The sequence below is a fragment of the Carassius auratus genome, chromosome 41, assembly GCF_003368295.1.
Source record: "Carassius auratus strain Wakin chromosome 41, ASM336829v1, whole genome shotgun sequence".
NCBI classification, from domain to species: Eukaryota; Metazoa; Chordata; class Actinopteri; order Cypriniformes; family Cyprinidae; genus Carassius; species Carassius auratus.
The window spans coordinates 3,672,028-3,693,877 of NC_039283.1; the positions used below are offsets into that span (position 1 = coordinate 3,672,028).

At 40.5% G+C, this 21,850-nt stretch overlaps 1 protein-coding gene across 4 annotated transcripts; it reads left to right on the top strand.

The window, feature by feature from the left end:
* The first annotated feature begins 4,740 nt into the window (after positions 1-4,740).
* On the top strand, positions 4,741-19,654 carry LOC113059818 (scavenger receptor cysteine-rich type 1 protein M130-like). 4 transcript variants are annotated; one of them, XM_026228432.1, is made up of 12 exons: positions 5,198-5,408; positions 5,832-5,918; positions 13,977-14,080; positions 14,392-14,697; positions 14,919-15,230; positions 15,342-15,656; positions 15,783-16,106; positions 16,189-16,506; positions 16,627-16,932; positions 17,079-17,150; positions 17,641-17,949; positions 18,027-19,654. In XM_026228432.1, exons 3-12 carry the CDS (start codon positions 14,023-14,025, stop codon positions 18,257-18,259), a joined length of 2,553 nt encoding a protein of 850 aa, XP_026084217.1. In that variant the 5' UTR covers positions 5,198-5,408; positions 5,832-5,918; positions 13,977-14,022; the 3' UTR covers positions 18,260-19,654. The 4 variants fall into 4 exon arrangements, with proteins under 4 accessions (XP_026084219.1, XP_026084217.1, XP_026084220.1 ...); XM_026228435.1 differs by having other exon boundaries at positions 13,984-14,080; XM_026228434.1 differs by lacking the exons at positions 5,198-5,408; positions 5,832-5,918 and adding an exon at positions 4,741-5,070.
* The last annotated feature ends 2,196 nt before the right edge of the window (positions 19,655-21,850 follow it).

Below are 21,850 nucleotides of genomic sequence, written 5' to 3' on the forward strand. Positions count from 1 at the left end.
ACCACCACAGGATCTCGGAGTACCTGTTTGAACATCACATCTACAGAAAGTCTCGGCACACGGCCAAACATGAGATAAAAAAAGGTGAGAATCCTGTTGTTTCATGCACAGGGGCATTATAAGCAAATGTTAGGGTCTGGATTTGTTGGGGCCATTGATGTTTAGCTTTGAGAGGCAAAGAACGCAACATAGCTCCTATACGTTATGAACTACTTTACTTCTAAGATCGCTACTATTAGAGATAAAATTGTAACAATGCAGCCTTCAGCTACAGTATCGAATCAGACTACTCTACTGCACTATAGACTATAGAGGAACAGTCCCACTCATTCTCTACTATAGGATAGGAAGAATTGTATAAACTTGTTAAATCATCGTAACCAACAACATGTACAGTATGTTAGACCCTAGTCAATCTAAGCTACTAAAAGAGGTGACTTGATGGCTGTTCTGTCAATTCTTCGTCATCTGTTAGGAATCTAGGTGTGCTATTTGATAGCAATCTTTTCTTAAAAAAACACATTTCTATCATTTGTAAAACTGCATTTTTCCATCTCAAAAATATATCTAAATTACGGCCTATGCTCTCAATGTCAAATGCAGAAATGTTAATCCATGCATTTATGACCTCAAGGCTAGACTACTGTAATGCTTTATTGGGTGGTTGTTCTGCACGCTTAGTAAACAAACTACAGCTAGTCCAAAATTCAGCAGCAAGACTTCTTACTAGAACCAGGAAGTATGGCCATATTAGCCCGGTCCTGTCATCGCTGCACTGGCTCCCTATCAAACATTGTATACATTTTAAAATCTTGCTTATTACTTATGAAGCCCTGAATGGTTTAGCACCTCAGTATTTGAATGGCATCTATGCTAATATTAGTCTGTTTCTCTCTTGTTCTGAGGTCACTGTAGCCACCAGATCCAGTCTGTATCCAGATCAGAGGGTCACTGCAGTCCCCCGGATCCAGTACGTATCCAGACCAGATGGTGGATCAGCACCTAGAAAGAACCTCTACAGCCCTGCGAGACAGCGGAGACCAGGACAACTAGAGCCCCAGATACAGATCCCCTGTAAAGACCTTGTCTCAGAGGTCCACCAGGACAAGACCACAGGAAACAGATGATTCTTCTGCACAATCTGACTTTGCTGCAGTCTGGAATTGAACTACTGGTTTCGTCTGGTCAGAGGAGAACTGCCCCCCAACTGAGCCTGGTTTCTCCCAAGGTTTCTTCTCCATTCTGTCACTGATGGAGTTTTGGTTCCTTGCCGGTGTCACTTCTGGTTTGCTTAGTTGGGAAAACTTCATTTACTACATGAAATGAACTGAGATGAATGATGACATCACTGAATTCAATGATGAACTGACTTCAACTGTCATTTTACATTATTGACCAGTGGTGTCAAAAGTATTGGCATTCATTACTCAAGTAGAAGTATAGATACTAGGGTTTAAAAAGACTTTTGTAGAAGTTGAAGTATCAATTCAAGCTTTTTACTCAAGTAAAAGTGTAAAAGTACTGGTTTAAAAAACTACTTAAAGTATAAAAGTAAAAGTAATGTAAGGGAAAAAATGCCATTAAGAACAAAAGCTTGGGCCGTGCCACAGGGGCCTATAGTACACTACCCCACCTCCTCAAAAAAACATTTTTCTAAAGGCCATAATGACTATAATGTTATATTAAAATGTTCATGTTGAAAAATTTGGGATGCACTAGGCTACTTGTTTCAGCCGCATATATGCCCATTGAAAATGAACGCACTTTAGTACAATGCAAATATATTAAAGAGCTAGAGATATGATGACTAGTTGCGAATAAGTATTGTTATGGTGCAAAAAGTCAAACTTCAGAGGCATGTAATCAATAACCTTTAATGGAATGAAAATGTACATCCAAGCTTAGCTGCAGGAATCTGTGAGGGCAATGGACAAGAACATTGGTGCAGGCTTAGTAACAATTACCCTTGTATAGTTGTACAATAAACATTATAGTGCTGTCAAAATTAATGATTAATCCAAGTGATTTATCAAAAACGAAAAATAACTCATAATCCTGATACCTTCTTGATTGATAGCTTCCTGTATTCGCTACATACGTCTGCTATGTCCAGCGTTCAGGGGGGGAACGAGTTACAAAGTTGGTAGGGCCTAGTTATCACAACATTGTCAATCGCGTCAACAATCACAAACGATAATTTATTAAAACGTCTCGCTACAGCAACTACCTACAGTAGCTTAATTTGTGGAGGAGGAAGAGAAAACACCCATTTGGTAAATGAGCCAGTGAGAAATAATAACTTTTAAGTAGGGTCCAGTGCCTTTTCAATACTTTTAAAAGGTACCGGCGCCTAAACAGTGCCTGAACCGATACTTTAAAAAAAGAACCTCAACAAAACTATGGATAACTTTAAAGAACATTACAAATAGTTAAAATAAATCCATCGATTTCACCTTGGATGCTCTCATTTCCCAAAATGTGCTTCCCTTAATCTAAGGCTAATAAATGTATTTCACAATGGTCATTATTTAATACAAAACCACACATAATATTTCTACTGTATATCTGTCACTCACTCTGATATTTAGTTAAAATGAGTGCTGTCTGTCACTGTCTTTAATCAGTTCTGTGAATTACTGTATGCTCATTCTTTATAAAATAGCAACGTTTTTAAAATACGGTACTGTGCAAAAGTCTTATGGAAAAGAAAAAATTGTATTTTCACCCCAAAAAAAGGGTTTTAAGCCAGTTATTTATATCCTTTGCTGTATTGTGTCCGTAGGAAATATCAGTTTGCCATTAATTTTAATAATAATCTAGTGCGATTTTGAATGAACAAGCAGTTTGACAACGGCAAAATGAATGTTTGGAAATGTAAACTGATATTTTCTACTGACACACTACAGCAAAATATATAAATAGCCCAACACCATTCTTTTAAGTGAAAATACTAACGTGCCTAAGACTTTTTCACAATAGCTAGTGTATGTATAAAGTACTTATGAATAAGTTTAATTAAAGTATGTGTTCGTTCATATGTGTTAAGGGCTAGATTGTCGCTGGAGGAAACGGCTGTGGTGTGATGAGTGGTGACAAGCGAAAACTTTACAGTAGATGAGAAAGCGACTGCTTCTTCGTGACCTTTTGTAAACTGTATTTATGACAAAGAACTGCACAGATACGGATATTCTAACAATCTATCGATAAACACACACCTTGTGTCCTCTGTCTCTGTTTGAGCTCACGCTGCTGCGCCGCGGTCTGTGGATTGAAGAGCGCGCTGAAAGACGGGAGGAGACCGGTCTGACGCCGGTTTCATATGAACTTTAAGGGGAGAAATATATTTTTTGATGAACCCAAAACTGGCTACTCCTTGCTGGAGTGTGAGGTGATTTGTGTCATGTGCAGGTGCGATGGATCGCGTACAGACCAATAGGGTGTCGGAATGGTATCTGTTTATACTTCTCATCCAACCACAATCAAATTCACTCCATCCGGGTGGCGCGATTTATCTGGATACGTTTTTTTTTTTTTTTTTTTTAGAATGATGACAAGCCGGAATGAAAACAAGCCCAAATTAAATGAATAAAGCAGTAACGAGGCTATTTTTAAAATGTAAGGAGTAGAAAGTACAGATACTTGCGTGAAAATGTAAGGAGTAGAAGTAAAAAGTCGGCTGAAAAATAATTACTCAAGTAAAGTATAGATACCCAAAATTTCTACTTAAGTACAGTAACGAAGTATTTGTACTTCGTTACTTGACACCTCTGTTATTGACACACTGTATTCCTAATTAATGTTGTTCTGTTGCTTTGACAATCTTTTTTTTTGTTAAAGCGCTATATAAATAAAGGTGACTTGACTTGACCAACACAATTTAACCAACTTTTAGTGCTTTTGGCAGTGTGGGCATGTGCCAAATCCTGTTGGAAAATGAAATCAGCATGTTCAAAATGCTGGTCAGCAGAAGGAAGCATGAAGTGCTCCAAAATATCTTGGTAAACACGTGCACTGAATTTGGTTTTCAAATAACACAATGGACCAACACCAGCAGATTTCAATCACCTTGGGGTATGAGCTTCTCCACCCTTACTCTAGGGTCTTGGTTTCCAAATTACATTACATTATTCATTTATCTGACGCTTTTATCCAAGGCGACTTACAATTGCTATATATGTCAGAAGTCGCACACCTCTGGAGCAACTAGGGGTTAAGTGTCTTGCTCAGTGACACATTGGTGTCTCACAGTGGATTCGAACCCAGGTCTCTCACACCAAAGGCACATGTCTTATCCACTGTGTCATCAACACCCCCAAATTAAATAAAAAATTTGCTCTCATGAGAGCAAGGTGTACTCTCAATCTGATGTGAAAATGGTCTGTGCAATCTATAACTATTTAAATATATATATATATTTTGAAAGTAGAGATGCAGCCGCTTATTTGTGAGATTTGGGAGGCTCTTATTTTGTAATTACACATCAAACTGTCCTGAAACGATGCAGCTGACATTGTGGCAAGGTGTACTCTCAATCTGAGGTGAAAGTGGTCTGTGCAATTTATAACTTTTTTTAATATATATTTTTGAAAGCAGAGATGGAGCCACTTATTTATGAGATTTGGGAGTCTCTTATTTTGTAATTTCACATCACACTGTACTGAAACTATGCAGCTGACACTGTACTTTCTGTCTGAGGTGGAACCAGCCTTTGAAATCTAGAAATTATATTTTTATAGCTTTTCGAATGTAGAGATGCAGCAAGCATATACTATTGTTCTTATTTTGTAATATGAGTATTAGAGGTTTTTTATTTTGGTATTCAGTATGAGACACTAAAGGGTTGTGTGTTGGGGAAAAAAAGGTTTGCTGGAAGAGCACTACATTCAGATCAGTTCTCTGATGGTTTTACCATAATACGCAGTTTATACTCGACCCTAAAAATAACGTGGCTGCTAGTCTAGATTGACCGTGCTTTTTGACTTGGCAGCTGGCTTGACTGCATTAGCCCCTCATGAGCCCTTGGAGTATCATTCCATGGCTAGAACTTTTAGAGCTTCCCGCTAAAGAAGAGTAAGTGTTGTCTGTGTACTCATTTCAACTTGATTACATTGTATATTACACAATCTTCTTTTTCTTTGATGCACCAGGCATTTTATTGCATTTTTGTTTTGCAGTCTTTTATTTTCCTCTGCAACCATGTTCTATGTGGCATTTTTGTCCCCACAACTATTTAGAAAGTTCACAGTGTTCAGGAAGTTTCTCCCGTGCAGCAACAAACAACGTTACAGTTTCTCCCTCTTCCTGATTTTCTCTTGTGAAACCGAAATCATTCCGTGATCACCACAATCTGTGTATAAGTTTTCTCATCTGGTTAAGCGAGCTGTACGAGACTGCGTAGCACAGTGAAGGTATTTGCACCCATTACACTGAGAGAAGTAGGCACAATCTTCTTATCCTCAATGGCGTTTCCCTGCAGGAAATATTCCAGTCACTCTGTATATGAGCGCCATTGTTCAAATTGTTTTCAAAATGTCAGATATTTCCTATAAGGCCAGCTATATGGTCTTTCCGTATCTACTCACAGGCACCGAGCTCGCACCGCATTCAGCTGTTTCCTACACTTCACTATTCTTCTATTCGGCAATTCACACACGCAGAGGCTCTTTCAAACATCCTTGTCTTTCCTTTGTCATGTCTTTCCTTTCTACTTATTCAGACAGAGGACATATATAGAATAGTCAGAAATAACAATTAAGCAGAGAGTTTGTTTGCCATTAGTGACTACAGGTGGAAAGACATTTGTATATATTTATTTTTATTTGTTTTCATAGCAATATCTGACAACACTGCCAGAACTGAAACTGATAGTATTCAAAAGAGCCCACAGACATGTTATTGCTGACAGGATACCACATACGGTAAGGCAGAAGCAAAAAAAACCCAAAAACATCATGATATTATCTGTCAGAAACGTTACTAACGCTATCAAAACAGTAGCATATAACACTAGTGCAGATATCTGTAGAACAAGTATGTTACGTCTATGCTATTTCATATTGTAGTTAAATTTTGTTGTGCCAACAACATTCATAAGGGCACTTGACAAAGTTATCATCCATATAGCTATGGTTATTAATGAAAACTATAATAGTAATACGCCTATATATTGCTGAATGAATAATAAACAACTGATAAAATGATATACCCCTAACCTAAAGTAATAGTGCAATGTGATGTCATTTAATAATGCTCATTCCTCCAAAACAGAGAAAACATATTTCTCATAAGACATCTACATATCTGTCTCTTTTAAAGTGTTTAGCGTATATAATGAGTGTGGTTATTATAGCACAATTTCAACCCAGACCACACTAATATTCAAACCCTGGCTACAACCATGGTGAAAACGATTTTGGGTAGTGTTTTTTTTAATGAAATTGTTTTCTTTTTTTGATACATTACATTGAACGTCTATAAATGTCTTTTCAATGTACTTGGAGGACGGAGTTAGGGGGACCATACAAATTATTTAGCATATTGGCCCAGGACTGACTTGCTAGTGCTGGGTATCGATGCAAATGGCCCTAATCGTTTTGATTTCTATTCAATTCTCGATTTTTTTTCATTTTTTAATTACACTCAGTAATTATAGTTTTAATACAAATGCTATTGAAATTAAAAAAAAAAAAAAAAAAAAAAAACAGTAAACATTAGTTTGCAAATGGTGAATTTATAATAAGAAATTAAGAGCCATATAGAATTGGGCCATATAAAATATTCTTCTTAATTTTTCTGGTAATCAGATGAAGACATAAAACTAATTAATTTATCCTAATCAAAAGTCAAAATCGAAAGTCTTTTTTTTGGCAAACACAGTGCTGCACAACAGATGTTTATTGTTAATACTGTTAAGGTGTTAAATTAAAAAGAAAAAACGTGATTAATCCTTTAAAAATAAAGATTTATTAATATTTAGTAGTAGTAGTAGTAGCATTGTTGGGACACTGAGTCGTCAGGCTGTTACATAGTAATATACTTTTTACCGTTTCTTCACATTTAACTAAACTTTTATTTTGACAGCTTGCCATGATGAACTTGCATCTGCTTTGTCTGTGATATTGTGTCAAATGAAACATTAAAATGCTAATGAAGTGACTCTCAGAGCAGCTGGGGATGAAATTTGTGTATTCACATCATCATAGTGAGACTAAAGAGATTGAAAACACTGCGAGTGTCGTCCGTACTTGTGTAAACAAAACAGTGTGTTGCACTATCCGCCATTCATTCATTCATTGCGGAAATTATGGCACCTTTACGCGTGATGTCAAAAGATTCCAGATTTGTATTATTATTATAATTATTATGATGTCATTTTACCGGAGCATTGCAAAGTAAACTTTGTTCTTGGTTCTTTTTAACAAAATCTCGCCATGATGAGCACTGAAAGAGTGACAGGCTTTATTATTTATTATTTATTTAACAGTTTTCAAACAGCCGTTCAGATTCTTTTTATTCACTTTGGTGTTTATTAGGGCTGGGGTAAACAATTATTTTTTAAAGGATTAATCTAGCGATTATTTTTTCGATGCATCGATTAATCTCACGATTAATTTTTCCAGACCGATTCGGTTTCGATTATCTCCCCATTAATTGACTACTAACTATTTATACATGTTGATTTACATATCTAAAATGAAAAAAACATGAATTCCTTAACATTGCAATATATTTTTATTTCTCTTAAAATGACAAAACAAAAGACTGACTAAGAATGCATTACTTTGCTCTTGTATAGAGATAGCATTCAATAAAACATTGAAGCCTTGAAAACACATAGCTTACTGAAACAAGCTTACTGAAAAAGTTCTTCTTTCAGATGGAAATAACAACAACTTGATGTCTTGCATTCAATAAAAAAGGTCACCCAAAAAACTTGTTTAGAGCAATTGAAAGAATACAGTAACCAATGTAAACTTGAAGGCTTTAAGCTTATACAGAGAGTGCTTCCACCCCCCCCCCCCCCCCCAAAAAATTAATTAATTAATTAAATTAACAGTGGGAGCCAGCAGCCTGTCGTGGAGGAAAAAAAAATCTCTGAATGCTCCACGTGAAACTTTGGCGTTCCGCCCTTTTTCTATCGTGTCTAATGATTTTGGTTAATACACACGAGGGAGCGAGAGAGAGAGAGCAAAACGGCACTCATATAGTTTGAAGACTGTGAGTGCGGGAGCTCGCGTGAAACTTTGGTGTTTCTCCCTTTTTCTATTGTGTTTAATGATTTTGATTAATATGCACAAGGGAGAGAGAGAGCAAGAAGCGCTCGTGTTGTTTGAAGACTGTGAGTGCGCGTGCACAGCCGGGGCTCTCTCTCGTGCGCGCCCTGTCTACATCACTCACCGATCAAATAAGGCTTTGACAGCCGCCAAAAAAAAAAAAAGATCAATGCAGAAAAACCCCTGGATTGGTTATATAACGTTGGACAGAATGTTGATCCGGCCATTGCGTATATTCAGCGCACATAAGGTAAACGTTTTGCAAACATTTTTTAGAGAAATAAAAACAGGTCGACGAATCGATGTGCATAGTTTGCGTTGACGTATTTTTTGCGTCGACGTCATCGATGACCTCGATGTGTTGTCCCAGCCCTAGTGTTTATGTGACGATTGTGTTCAGAGAGACACAGGAGATATTTAGATCCAAGTGCAGATGTTCTTTATTAAAGGGTAATCCAAATCGTGGTCGAAAACAATCCAAGGTCAAAACCAAACAAGCAGTCCAAAACAAACAAACAAATAAACAAAAGAGGGAACAGGAAAGGGGACGGAACGGGAACTCGGAGGACGAGAATACAAAGAAGATTCTCAGAGGATGAGAAGGCTGGAAACACGAAAGGTAAGGACTCCATACAGACAACATGGAAAGACAGGTAATTATAGGGAGGCTAATGACAATTTAGTGAATGCACCTTGTGCAATTAGCAGGAGTGCAATTACTGTGATGAACGGACAAGACTAGTGGAAATCTAGTCTTGTGGTCAGGACGGAAAACCCCCAGGGTGGAGCAGAAGACCACCACAACCGTGTGGTCAGGATGGAAGCCCCCCGGTGCGGAGCAGAAGACCACCACACCTGTGTGGTCAAAACCGAAGCCCACCAGGGCAGCGCTGAAGACCACCACAGTGGGATCGGACTGGCAGAAGAGCCAGTCTGGTTGGGCAAGTCTGAAACAAAGAACATGAACATGTTAAGGGTAGCCTCCATGGCCACAACAGGAACATTGGGGTGCTCAGAGAGTTTGACTGAGACGTGACGAGCCTCAGAGGCGAGGAGAGACTCTGGTAGTTCAGCAGAGACATGGAATAGTTCTGGTAGTTCATCAGAGATGTGGAGAGGCTCTGATAGTTCAGCAGAGACGTGGGGAGGCTTTGGTAGTTCATCAGAGACGTGGAGAGGCTCTGGTAGTTCCACAGAGAAGTGACGAGACTCTGGTAATCCCATGGTGTTTATACTGGATTCCAGAAGATCGGTGCTGACTTGACTCTGCTCATGAAGATCATTGGTGACTTGTATTTGTTCATGAAGATCAATGGTGACTTGCCTTTGTTCATGAAGATCAATGGTGACTTGCCTTTGTTCATGAAGATCACTGGAGACTTGAATTCTCCCATGAAGAACCCCGGTGACTTGACTCTGTCCTTGAAGATCCCCAGTGACCTGACTTGACTCTGGAAGGTCAACAGTAACTAGTCCAGACTCAGGAAGGTCAACGGTGACTAGCCCTGATTCTGGAAGGTCGACGGTGACTAACCCTGACTCTGGAAGGTAAAAGGAGACTAACCCTGACTCTGGAAGGTCAACGGTGACTAACCCTGACTCTGGAGGGTCCACGAGCACCTGACTCGACTCTGGAGGGTCAACCGGAACCTGACTCAACTCTGGAAAGTCAACTGGCACCTCACTCGACTCTGGAAGGTCAACAGGAACTAGCCCTGACTCTGGAAGGTCAACAATGACTGACCCTGATTCTGGAAGGTCGACGATGACTAACCCTGACTCTGGAAGGTCAACGGTGACTAACCCGGACTCTGGAGGGTCCATGAGCACCTAACTCGACTCTGGAGGGTTCATGAGCACCTGACTCGACTCTGGAGGGTCAACTGGAACCTGACTCAACTCTGGAGGGTCCACTGGAACCTGACTCGACTCTGGAGGGTCAACGAGAATATGACTTGAATCTGGAGGGTCAACCGGAATCTGATTCAACTCTGGAGGGTCAACGGGAACCTGACTCGACTTTAGAGGGTCAATGGAAACCTGACTCAACTCTGGTGGCCATCTGTTGCAGCGGCGCTGGCCTGGCGGCCATCTTGTGCAGCGGTGCTGGCATTGTGTCCTCTCCGTCCACAATGGCGAGATGGTGGTTCCCATCCGTTCCTCACGAACCCAGGGTTGACGGGGGACCATAGTGGAGAGTGATGCCGGACCTCCTCTTGACCACTCACTCCTGTGCGACCTCCCCTGGTCCCACAAAACACGACCAATCGGTTACCCTCAAAACGATTTATTTTATCCCACTCGGCGGTTGGGGAGGAAGCATCAAAGAATATACTGCTGGATCTATGTTGATGGAGTCCTTCTGTGACGATCGTGTTCAGAGAGACAGAGGAGAGAGTTAGATCCAATTGCAGATGCTCTTTATTAAAGGGTAATCCAAATCGTGGTCCAAAACAATCCAAGGTCAAAACCAAACAAGCAGAACAGAACAAACAAACAAATAAACAAAAGAGGGAACAGGAAAGAACGAGAAGAGGTAAGGAAAATGCAACGGACGACCTAACCTATGGTTTGTCTTTGGGTCAAAAGAGGGGCTACATCACACACAGAGTCTTTGTAGCATCCCTCTGCACATGACGCAGGAGTCTTGTGCCCCCCCCCCCACCGCCAAAGAAGCATCAGGGTGTGATTCAAGAAAAATGTTCAAAGGATGGAAGTTCTCTTGTTGGAGTGTTGGAACCAGTTCATCCAGTGCCCCACATGTTGTTTCCGCACCTTCAGTGAGCGAGAGCTACAGCAGTCCGCTCTCTGCTTATGCAGAGAGTTGGCCCGTATGCGCAGCACACCCTTGGGTATTATCCATGATAGAGTGGGGGTTATCATCTGCAGTTTGCTGTAAAACCTCCAATTTTCAACAGTGTGTTAATGTCAACAGCAGGAGGGGAATTAGCTCGGATTTTAGAGGAGGAAATATCCTTTGTTACTGATGAGAGAGTTTCAGTGCTGGGTAGTGGCACACCGCTTATGTCCGAAGCGGCACTTCAAACGCAAAGTTATAGTTCCGTCACATTGCTTGCATGCTCTCCATGGCCACTTATTAATTCTGATCGTGCCAGACTGGTCAGGGAAGTTGATGACGGAGAAAATCCAGCTCCTGCACGATCGGCCCTGGCCTCTGGGGTTTTTCATCCGTCACTGGACACTGGACACTTGTGCCTGGCACGTGAGAGGTTGAATTTAAGTGTTACATGTTTTCCTCCTAAGGGTGAATGCAACAATTCAAAATGCGAGAGCAGCTTCGACACGCTCTGCATATGATAGGAAATTGAATGTATTTGAATTATCGTGCGTGCAAAAGCAAACTGTACCTTTTCGATGTTCAGTGACAGAGGTGTTGTGTTTTCTGCAAGAACTTTTAGATAAGGGGAGAGCCTACTCTACCATTAAGGTTTATCCTGCTGCAATTTCTGCTTGCCAAGTGGAGACTGACAGGAATACCAGAGGCCAACACCCATTTGTGTGCAGGTTTATGAGGGGTGCGCGGCATCTGAACAGGATTTCAAAGCTGCTGATTCTGCAGTGGTGCTGTCCGTGGTTCTTAACATACTCTCTCAATTGTCTTTTGAGTCGATAGATAATATCAATTTGAAGCTCCTTTTGCTAAAAGTTGCTTTGTTATTGGCTCTGACGACCGTGAAACGAGTTAGTGAACTTCATGCTTGGTTCATAACTCTTGTATGGTATTTGCTGCAGATTTGTCACGAGTATCTCTCAAGACTAACCCAGTGTTTGTGCCAAAGGTAAGCTAGTCAACTTTCTCCTGTAGACAGGTGGATTAACTGGCTTTCATGGCCCCCGTTTCCTCGACGGAGGACGAGCAGCTTCATTGTTTGTGCCCTGTCCATGTGTTGTGTTACTGCGTGGACAGGATGAAGGGATTAAGAAAGAGTAATCAGTTATTTGTTTCATGGGCTGATTCTCATAAGTGTAAACCTATTTCTCGTCAGTGCCTTTCCCACTGGTTGGTGAAAGCTATTATATTTTGTTATAATGGCATGGGTCTAAGGCCTCCAGAGGGACTGAAGGCTCATAGTACCCGTGGGTTAGCCACCTCGTGGGCGTTGTTTAAGGGTGTTTCAATTCAGTACATTTGTGTGGTGGCGAGTTGGGCTTCGCCACACACTTTTGTCAGATTTTATAGGCACAGACCTTTTGTTGGCTCATTCCATCCTAAGTGTGTTTAAAAAAAAAAACTTTTTATTTCACATGTCTCAATCCTATTCTGTGAATAATAAATGGAGGGCTTGTGTTACTGTTTTTTTACACAATTTTGAGTTGGTATGCCTGCTTTGGACAGCATATCTGCAATACAGGAGTTGTCTATATCCCATAGTGAGATACCAAATGAATGTTTGAAAGAGAACTTTAGGTAAATCACGTAACCCCAGTTCTCTTATAAACATGAGTCAGGTATCACACCACACTTCCCTCCTTGCAGTAGCCTGGGAAAAAGATATGCTGTGAATGAGGTGGGGACCATTATGCAGTGGTATACAGTATATTGGGGAGACAGATGTGGTGTAATTTGTGCTTCCAGGATTGGTCATGCCCCAGGCTATTCCCAAAGTGGTGAGATACTGAACGAATGTTTGAAAGAGAACTGGGGTTATGTGAGTAACCTAAGGTTCTTCAGCATGTGACCTGGAAACTGATCAAATAAATAAATACAAAAATAAAAAAGTAATAAATAAATCTACAAAGAAATGTAAAACAACAAATATCATTAATTATTTCTATATTTCCTTATGCATATAGCCTATAACTGCATTTTTCTTTTATTGTTTTCATTTATTTGTTTATACACTTATTTATTTCCACTTTTATTTATATATGTATTGTGTCAACATTTTATATATATTTTTTACATTTATTCGAATTGGACATATATATATATATAATACTTATACGTGGAAATAAATAAATGTATAATAAACTGCACTCTTGTCTGCTGGTCTTTACAATAAGAATTGTTTTGCTGCTATCTGCTGGAAACATACAGCACTCCGGCATTAAATACATAAATATTGCTGTTATTTTATTATTCTTCAAGGTATACCCATTGAAAGCAGATAACATTTAATTCAATAAAGACTAAAACAAACAACAACAAAAACGAAACAATCGCTTTAGTGACAATAACATTTATATGGTGTTATATTTTATTGTTTGATTGGTTAGAATAAAGGAACAAATTAGTAAAATTTCACTTACAGTGATATTAAGCATAATTTATCTAGAAACAGTGAGATTAAAATGTTAAATTCATTAAAATGATGAGAAATTGGTTCTAGGAATTTTGTGTGCATATTTGAAGTATTCAGAGTTGCAGAAGTCTTGCATGTTGTGTGTTCAGGTTCAGGCTTTGATGCTGAATATCAGCTCTAAGTTTAGTGTGTCTTTTATCTCCACGCTGACTTATGACTGACACGAGTCCGTCCTCAGTGAAGTGTCCTTTCACGCTGGAGGAGGAGTCCTGCTCTTCAGCACTGACACTTCACTGATATACTGTATATGGAGAAAATAAAAATTCAGCTTTCTGATTTGTCACCGATTGTGTTCGATGGTTTCCTCTCTTCTGTCTAATAAGGTAATAGTGAGTGTGATTGGCAGCTGTGAGTCTCTCTGTCTGTCTTTGTGTTTGAGGGAGCAGAGGTGAAACTGGTGCTGACAGAGTCAAACAGACGATGTGATGGAGGGATGCCTGACACTCGTTTTACTCTCCTCTATAATTGCTCTAACCACATCTGGTAAGTACACAAGTGGAAAGTAAAGAGTGTATTTATATCAGCAGTTTATCTACAATGGTCTCATTTCACTGTAGAAAGTGAATCTAGGAAATAAGATCTCGTGACACTGATCATTAATGAAGAATTCAATTTTTATGAACGATTTGAGCTTTTACATGCAACCAATTTAATGATAAGATTAGCTGTAATTTTTTTGTGCACTACTTGTACAGTTTGAATTTACTAACTTCTTTCTGCTTATGATTGTAGGCTGTTCTACTGTTCCTTTGCTTAAATCTCTCTCTCTCTCTCTCTCTCTCTTTTGTGTACAGATTTTGCGAATGTTAGGTTGGTTGGTGGTAACAGTCCCTGCAGTGGTAGAGTGGAGGTTTATCTTAATGGTCAGTGGGGGAGAGTGTGTGATAATGGCTGGGATATAACTGCTGCTTCAGTGGTGTGTAGAGAGCTGGAATGTGGAAAGGCTGTAGAGGCTCTGGGTGGTGGTCACTTTGGACAAGGCTCGGGACAAATCTGGAAGGATGGTGTGGATTGTCAAGGATCAGAGTCCTCAGTGATGAGCTGTAGATCAAGTGGACGGGGTGCTTATAATTGTGAAGATGCTGGAGTCAGATGCTCAGGTGAGTAATCAGTCTGTAATCAGACTTCCATGCAGTTCAATTGTGTGCAATTTGTTTACAGAGCAATTCATAAACAATTAATTGATTATTAGCATATATTATGTTTTAAACCACTCACTTTCATTCTCTAAAAAAATGTATTAAAGGACTTGCTTCTTGTTTTATGTCTGTATCATATTCATAATGACAGATGGTCTTCTCTGTTGTGTAAATTAAATCAGGAAGATGGGCAAGACTTGTGGACGGGTCTCACCTGTGCTCTGGAAGAGTGGAGATGGTTGTTGAAGGTAGATGGAGTTCAGTGTGCGACGCTGCCTTTGACCTGCAGGACGCAGAGGTTGTGTGTAGAGAGCTGGACTGTGGGGCTCCTGTAAAGGTGCTGGGAGCTGCTGCTTTTGGTAAAGGAGACGCTCAGATATGGACACAAGAGATTCAGTGTAGAGGAAATGAATCACACATTCAACGCTGTCCATCATCAAAGTCATATAAATTAAGCTGCACTCATGAAAATGATGTCGGACTGATATGTTCTGGTAAAATGTTCAACCTATTTATTTAACAAATCCAGTAGCTCTAAGTGACTGTATCAAACAGAGCTAAGAACATGAGAATTATTCTCAGTAAGCTCTGTGTTCTTTCTCCAGGTTACACTGATCTCAGGCTGGTAGAGGGTCCGGACATGTGTTCTGGTCGAGTTGAACATCAGTTTAACAGTAGATGGGGCACAGTGTGCGATGCATGCTGGGATATGAGAGCTGCCAGTGTCCTCTGTAGACAGCTGAATTGTGGGATTGCTGTGTCTGTTGTGGGATCAGACTGGTTTGGAGAGGGAAGTGGTGAAATCTGGGCTGATGTGTTTGATTGTGACGGGAGCGAAGGAAAACTCTCAGAGTGCTCCATCTCTTCATGGAGTCGAGCTGAATGCTCTCACAGAAGAGATGTTGGAGTCATCTGCTCTAGTGAGTCCATATTACTGTAACATTCGCTGACATTATGCTACTCTTATTCAAAATGCAATATTTATTCCCTGTACATTAGATTTATGCCTGTGTCATTCAAGTTTTGAATTCACTTATTTGCCTCAGATTCCCCTCTGGCTCTTCATGCTGGTCTGGTGCGGTTGTCTGGAGAGAGACAGTGTGAGGGGGAGCTGGAAGTTTTCGTCCATCAGGTCTGGAGGAGAGTTCTGCTGGACTCCTGGACTCTCACTGAAGCCTCTGTGGTCTGCAGACAGCTGGGCTGTGGCCCTGTGCTGAAATTCTACGGTTCCTCTTCATCCAGTCCTGAACGCAGTCATGAGTGTGTGACGGGCTTCCGTTGCTCTGGGAGTGAAGCACATCTGGGGAACTGCAGCTCTCCACAAACTCTCAGCTGCAGCTCCACACAACAGCTGACCATCACCTGCCTTGGTGAGGAGAACCACCACTTAGACAGATTCTTCAGTTGCCATGTTCATGATCAATAATGTGTTTTCCTGTCTCTGAATATCAGGCCACAGGTCCATCAGGCTGGTGGGTTCTGGGGGAGACTGTGCAGGGCGGCTGGAGGTTTTTCACAGCGGCTCTTGGGGGACAGTGTGTGATGACTCCTGGGATATTAAAGATGCCCATGTGGTGTGCAGACAGCTGCAGTGTGGAGTGGCCCTCAGTAACCAGCAGGTGCCTGCCTGGTTTGGTCCTGGTTCTGGACACATATGGCTGGATAAGGTGGAGTGTGAGGGGAATGAGACGTCTCTGTGGAACTGCTCTTCTCCAAAACATGGAAAACATGACTGTAATCACAAGGAGGATGTAGGAGTCGTGTGCTCAGGTAAACAGTAAATAATAATTTAACCAACATTTCAGTAACCTGTGACTAATAAAAGGAGTTGGGCAGGAAACTGAGAACTGAATTATTATTATTTTTTAATTCTTTGAATTTGTTGGCTAGAGTTTAAAGAGATCAGATTGACTGAGGGCTGTGAAGGGAATGTGGAGGTTTTCTACAATGGATCCTGGGGTAATGTGTGCTGGAACCAGATGGACGAAGACACGGTGAGTCTGATCTGTCAAGAGCTGAACTGTGGAAGATCTGGTGTTTTGGATGCTTCTACAGCAAGAGTGGAATCGGCTCCTAACTGGCTGGATAAAGTAATATGTCGACCACATGACTCCACTATATGGCAGTGTCCATCTTCACCCTGGGGACAGAATGACTGTGATAGCGAAGATGAAGTGGCCAAAATTACTTGTACAAGTGAGATGATATTTAAATAATTTAATATGGTCTCAGTAGTCGTGTGTCCTTAAATACCACATTTATGTGGTTAGAAAATGAATGATTCTACACAACTAAACTGAGCAGCTGGGAAGAGTCTTGACTCTATAGTGTTTTAATTTCAGAGGATGAGAGAGAGGAGTCTCCTCGAAGTCATCTAACGTGTTCAACATCTCCTCTCCAGAGACAGTGTTCAAGTACGTTTCCTGACAATACATTATTTAATGTTTCTTGTTGTAAGCCTGTTTACCTGATGAATTATTATCTGTGCATTGCACTATTTGCATTTAAAATCAGTGACATATTTAAATAACTCAATTTTTAGTTTCTATTTTTTCAATGTGTTTTTTTTAAGGGGTCATGAACTGAGAAATCAAAAATCCCTAAATCTTTTGACATAAGAGGTCACTGTATTGTAAAAGCATCCTGTAAGTTTCAGAACTCAAAACTTTCTCGTTAGGATAAGAACAGCTCATATCGAAGCCAATCTGCCAAAACTTTATGATGTAATAGTGTGGCTAAACCCCGCCTCCACAGGAGAAGATCAACGCCTGCTTCTACAGCACTGGCTGTTTAGCCCCGCCCACCGATTTGCGCATGTAATATAAATAAAATAGAAAAGGCAGTTCATGACCCTTTAAATGTTGTACTAATGCTCGTAAATGCTGGCTGCTGTGTGTCTTTTAGATCATCTTCCTCTCAGACTGAGTGGAGGGAAGGGCCGGTGCTCTGGGAGGCTGGAGGTGTATCATAACTATGTGTGGGGCTCAGTCTGTAATGATCAGTGGGACATCAGCGATGCTCAGGTGGTCTGCAGGCAGCTGGGGTGTGGAGCAGCACTTAATGTTGATTCAGTCTTTGGTGCTGGTGAAGGTGTTGTGTGGCTGAAAAGAGTCGAGTGCAGAGGGACTGAGATTCACTTGTGGGACTGTCTTTTCTCCCTGAACAACCACAGTGACTGCTCTTACAAAGAACATGCTGGACTCACCTGCGCAGGTCAGAGAAATATTGAGGAATATTATTAATTTTAGATCATTTCATCATTTTGAATGTGTTTGTGTCTGTTTTGGCAGATATGTCACTGTCCACTACTCCTGCAACAACAAAATCAGCTTCTCCTCCAGTGCGCTTAACACCAGTCACTCCTCCACAAACTCCTCCAGCAGCGTCTCTCTGCCTCACCACAGTGCTTGTGATTGTACTGGTAGTTTTGCTCTTACTGCTCTTAGTGTCACTGCTTGTACTGATTCGGCAAAAGAGAGTGACAAGGAGAGGTTGGAGAGTTCAGTCATTTTTTGTGAACTGACAGCAGGGTTGTCTGTCTACACCCACAGCTCTCTCTCTGACTGGTATACAGGACTACCCAGGACACCGACTCGAGAGTGACGAGCGGGTTCATATTAGCGGGTTCATATTAGGTGCATTTGTAGAGTTGGAAGAGATAAAGAACTAACTTAGTTCCCGAAACAAAGGAAAAAGATGACATGAACGATTGTGTCAGCACTTTGAGTCAATGCAGTTCATTGAAAACATCTGAATGTTCAACAGATGCTATAAAAAAGGCTAGCCACATAAAACAAAGACTAGTTTAAACTGCACTGACTGATGCCGACCAATGCAACAGGCACACTTGTCAGGTTTTGTTGGATCAATGTGCCTCCCTGTCAGTGTCTGTTGCCATTAGTCTTCATTTGTTTAACTAAATATGTTCATTCTGCATTTTTCAAGTTGTGGAAGGTCTAAGCTGAATGGTGATTTTACAAATGGCCTAAAATTTTAACTTGACATGGCATTGTCATTTAAGCCCACCAAACAAGATCAGACCCAGATTTTGGCCATGCCTTTGCTGTGAGTGAAGGTCAAACTGGGAGTGTGGTGGCTTCTGCCGCTTCTGTGAGAAAGCACTCTGTAAGGTTTTGATGCCAGTAGAGAGACTTTATTATCAGAGTCTGTGTCTGCACATAGGTTTCCATTAACAAAACATATCATTCAGGCCACTTTTGCTAGTCTATATTTCCTCATGTCCACATAACAGTAAAAAAGAGATCTCAGTTCTTCACATGTCAGCACAAGATCATCACACGTTTTATCTTAATAGCAGCTCCTCATATTTGAGCTCCCACACTGTCTAGCCTATAGAGCATGCTCTAGTCACCTAGCAACTGTGACAGCTTTTTATTGAAACAGATAAACTAAACTAAACAAAATATGGTTCACAGTAGGTCTAAAAGCATCACTGTGGTTTTTATATATTACATAATAAGAAGTATAAACTATAGTTTAAAATAGTTGTTTAAAATTGTCACATTATATAACTATATACTTATGTTTACATTTCTCATTTAAACTAAATCTAAATGAAATTCTAACAATGAAAATTTGTAAATTGGCTTTTGTTTTTTAAAACAGAAGATGGTGATATGGGGGAGGGGTCAAATAAAGAAGGAGTGGCCATATGACTCAATGACCAAACCCACTATCTGTTCCTGAAATAATATTAGTTTCTTGAGCTGCTGTGAGTTTCTTATATTGCCACTAATGCATCAGTGCCTTTTTATATTATTAGATTTTTTTATTTGTAAGTAAACATTTTCATGTTAAATTTCATGCTAAATTTGGTAACAACAAATTTTAGTATTTGTGCATTTCAGCATTTTTACTGATATTAATACTTTTTACATAATGAACAAATAAGCTAATTATATCATTAATTCTTCATGTAAAATGTGATTTAAAAAAATCTAAATAAATAAATCACACACATTTATACATCTGTCCCAACTGCACAATTTACTGTGATAAATTACTTCAAATCCATGTTTAGTTTCATTTTGTGACTGATTATTTCCATTGAGCTTTAATCTTTTGCAGAAATAGCTCCATCTGATCCTTGTTTTTATTTTCTAACACTGCTATGTGCCCTTTTTTAATTATTTCTTTAGAGCATCCACCTACTGAGCTGAGGGCTAAGGGTTTTCCTTACAGTAACATTACAATAGGCGATATATTATGAAATATGAAATCATTTCACACATATTTGTTAGTATTAGTCACTGTATTATTTAGGACATTTCATAAACTTGAATTGTTAAAAAAAATTTAAGACAGCTGTAAAAAAATATGTTGTAAAAAATATTTTCTATTGTGTTACCTGACCCCTACCCCTAAAAATAACACTCACAGAAACGACTAACTTGTCTGTTCAACTGTTCCCTTTCGAGAGGATCTCTTGATGTTGTGAACAGCATTAGCTGATTTAAGTGGGGTAACACCTTTCTCCTCAAAGATTTCTTTGCTTAATGCTGCTGCATTGCAATGGCCAATGGTGCTCTAGCATGCAAAAAGGGGGGCAGGAATGCACCCTATTTAAGCGGCGCTGAGTGGCATTTCATCAGAATCTTTCTCTTTCATTATAATGCTTAGGTTTTCGCCGTTGATTCATCGGCAGAGAGGATTGTGGAATATGCTTTGCTAATCCCTTTTTGTGTTCCGGTGCTGAATGGATTGAAGATATCATTTAGGTTTACCCAATCTGCCTGGGACCCATCGGGATCGCTGACGGATCCCTGATGGACTGCAACTTTTAGTTTTCTCCCTGCCCTTGCCCACACAGAAGCCCCCAGTGAGTGCCCTAACTGCCACTGAATCGCTCTTTTCAAGCAGCTGAGGAAGAAGTACTGATATCCTGATTTGAGGCACAAAGTATTAAGTAACGAGTTTGCGTTCCTTAAAGCACACGTGCTTCCTGCCCTACCAATCCATTCTTGAGTGTGAGGACTTCCCACCTTTGGATAGCACTCGTCATAGGCAGTGCTTTCCTAAAGAAACAAACTTGGCTGTCATGCTCACCTTATTGTCAGTCTGCTGCTACAGTGAAAGAGCGAAGGAGTGAGGTGACTTAGGGGATTTTGTGAAGATAGTCTTTATTAATCCAATGGAACACACACGTAGCACAGGGGATTGATGAACAAGAACGGACGCAGGACATGGGAAGAAACAGGGTTTAAATAACTAGAACTAATTGAGGAACACCTGGCACCAATTTACATAATCAGCAAGGGAGAAACTGGGTCATGGGGAGCACATGGGGGGCAAAACACAAGACATAGTAACACAGTGCTGACATTACCTCCCCCTAATGGCACATCCACAGCTCAGGGGGCTATGGCGGAGCAAGAAAAATAGGGTACTATGGTGGATCAGGCAGTCCAGGGAGCTAAGGAGGAACAGGGAGCTCAGGGGCCATGGCGGAGCAGGCAGACTAGTGACCCAATGCGGATCAGGCAGTCCAGGGAGCTATGGAGGAACAGGGAGCTCAGGGGGCCATGGTGGAGTGGCCTCTGTTGCCTTGGACTCGGCACTCGGCCAACTTCGGGTTCTGAGGCCCTCCATAGGTCAGATGTGGGAGCAGCTGGGTCGGACATGAGAACAAGAGTCTTCTCTGTGCTTAAGTCGGAAACTCTAAGTTTCATAAACTCATCCAGCAGCATCCTTCTTCATTCCCCCATACTGATTCACCAGAACAGAGTGATGAGAAGAGGTAAGAGAGATTCAGAGACTGTTATATTGTGTGTGATCAGTCATGTGTTGTGAACTGACAGCAGGTTTGTCTATCTACACCCACAGCTTTCTCTAAGAGGAGACACAGGAAGATGACTGAGGCTATTTATTTCTCATTTAATACAATTAATAGAAGAGTCTGTCAGACAGTTGATGTTCATCTATTATTAGTCCTGTTAAACCTCCTGCTTCAAACCAAAATTCCTGACAGAAAACCACAGAGCTGCAGGTGCATGTGTGTGAGAGAGTGTGTGTCAGTGAGAGTCTCTTCCTGTTAATATATTTAGAAGTTATACAGAGGGGTTCATATCTTTGTATATGTAAGTACAGGTGTGTT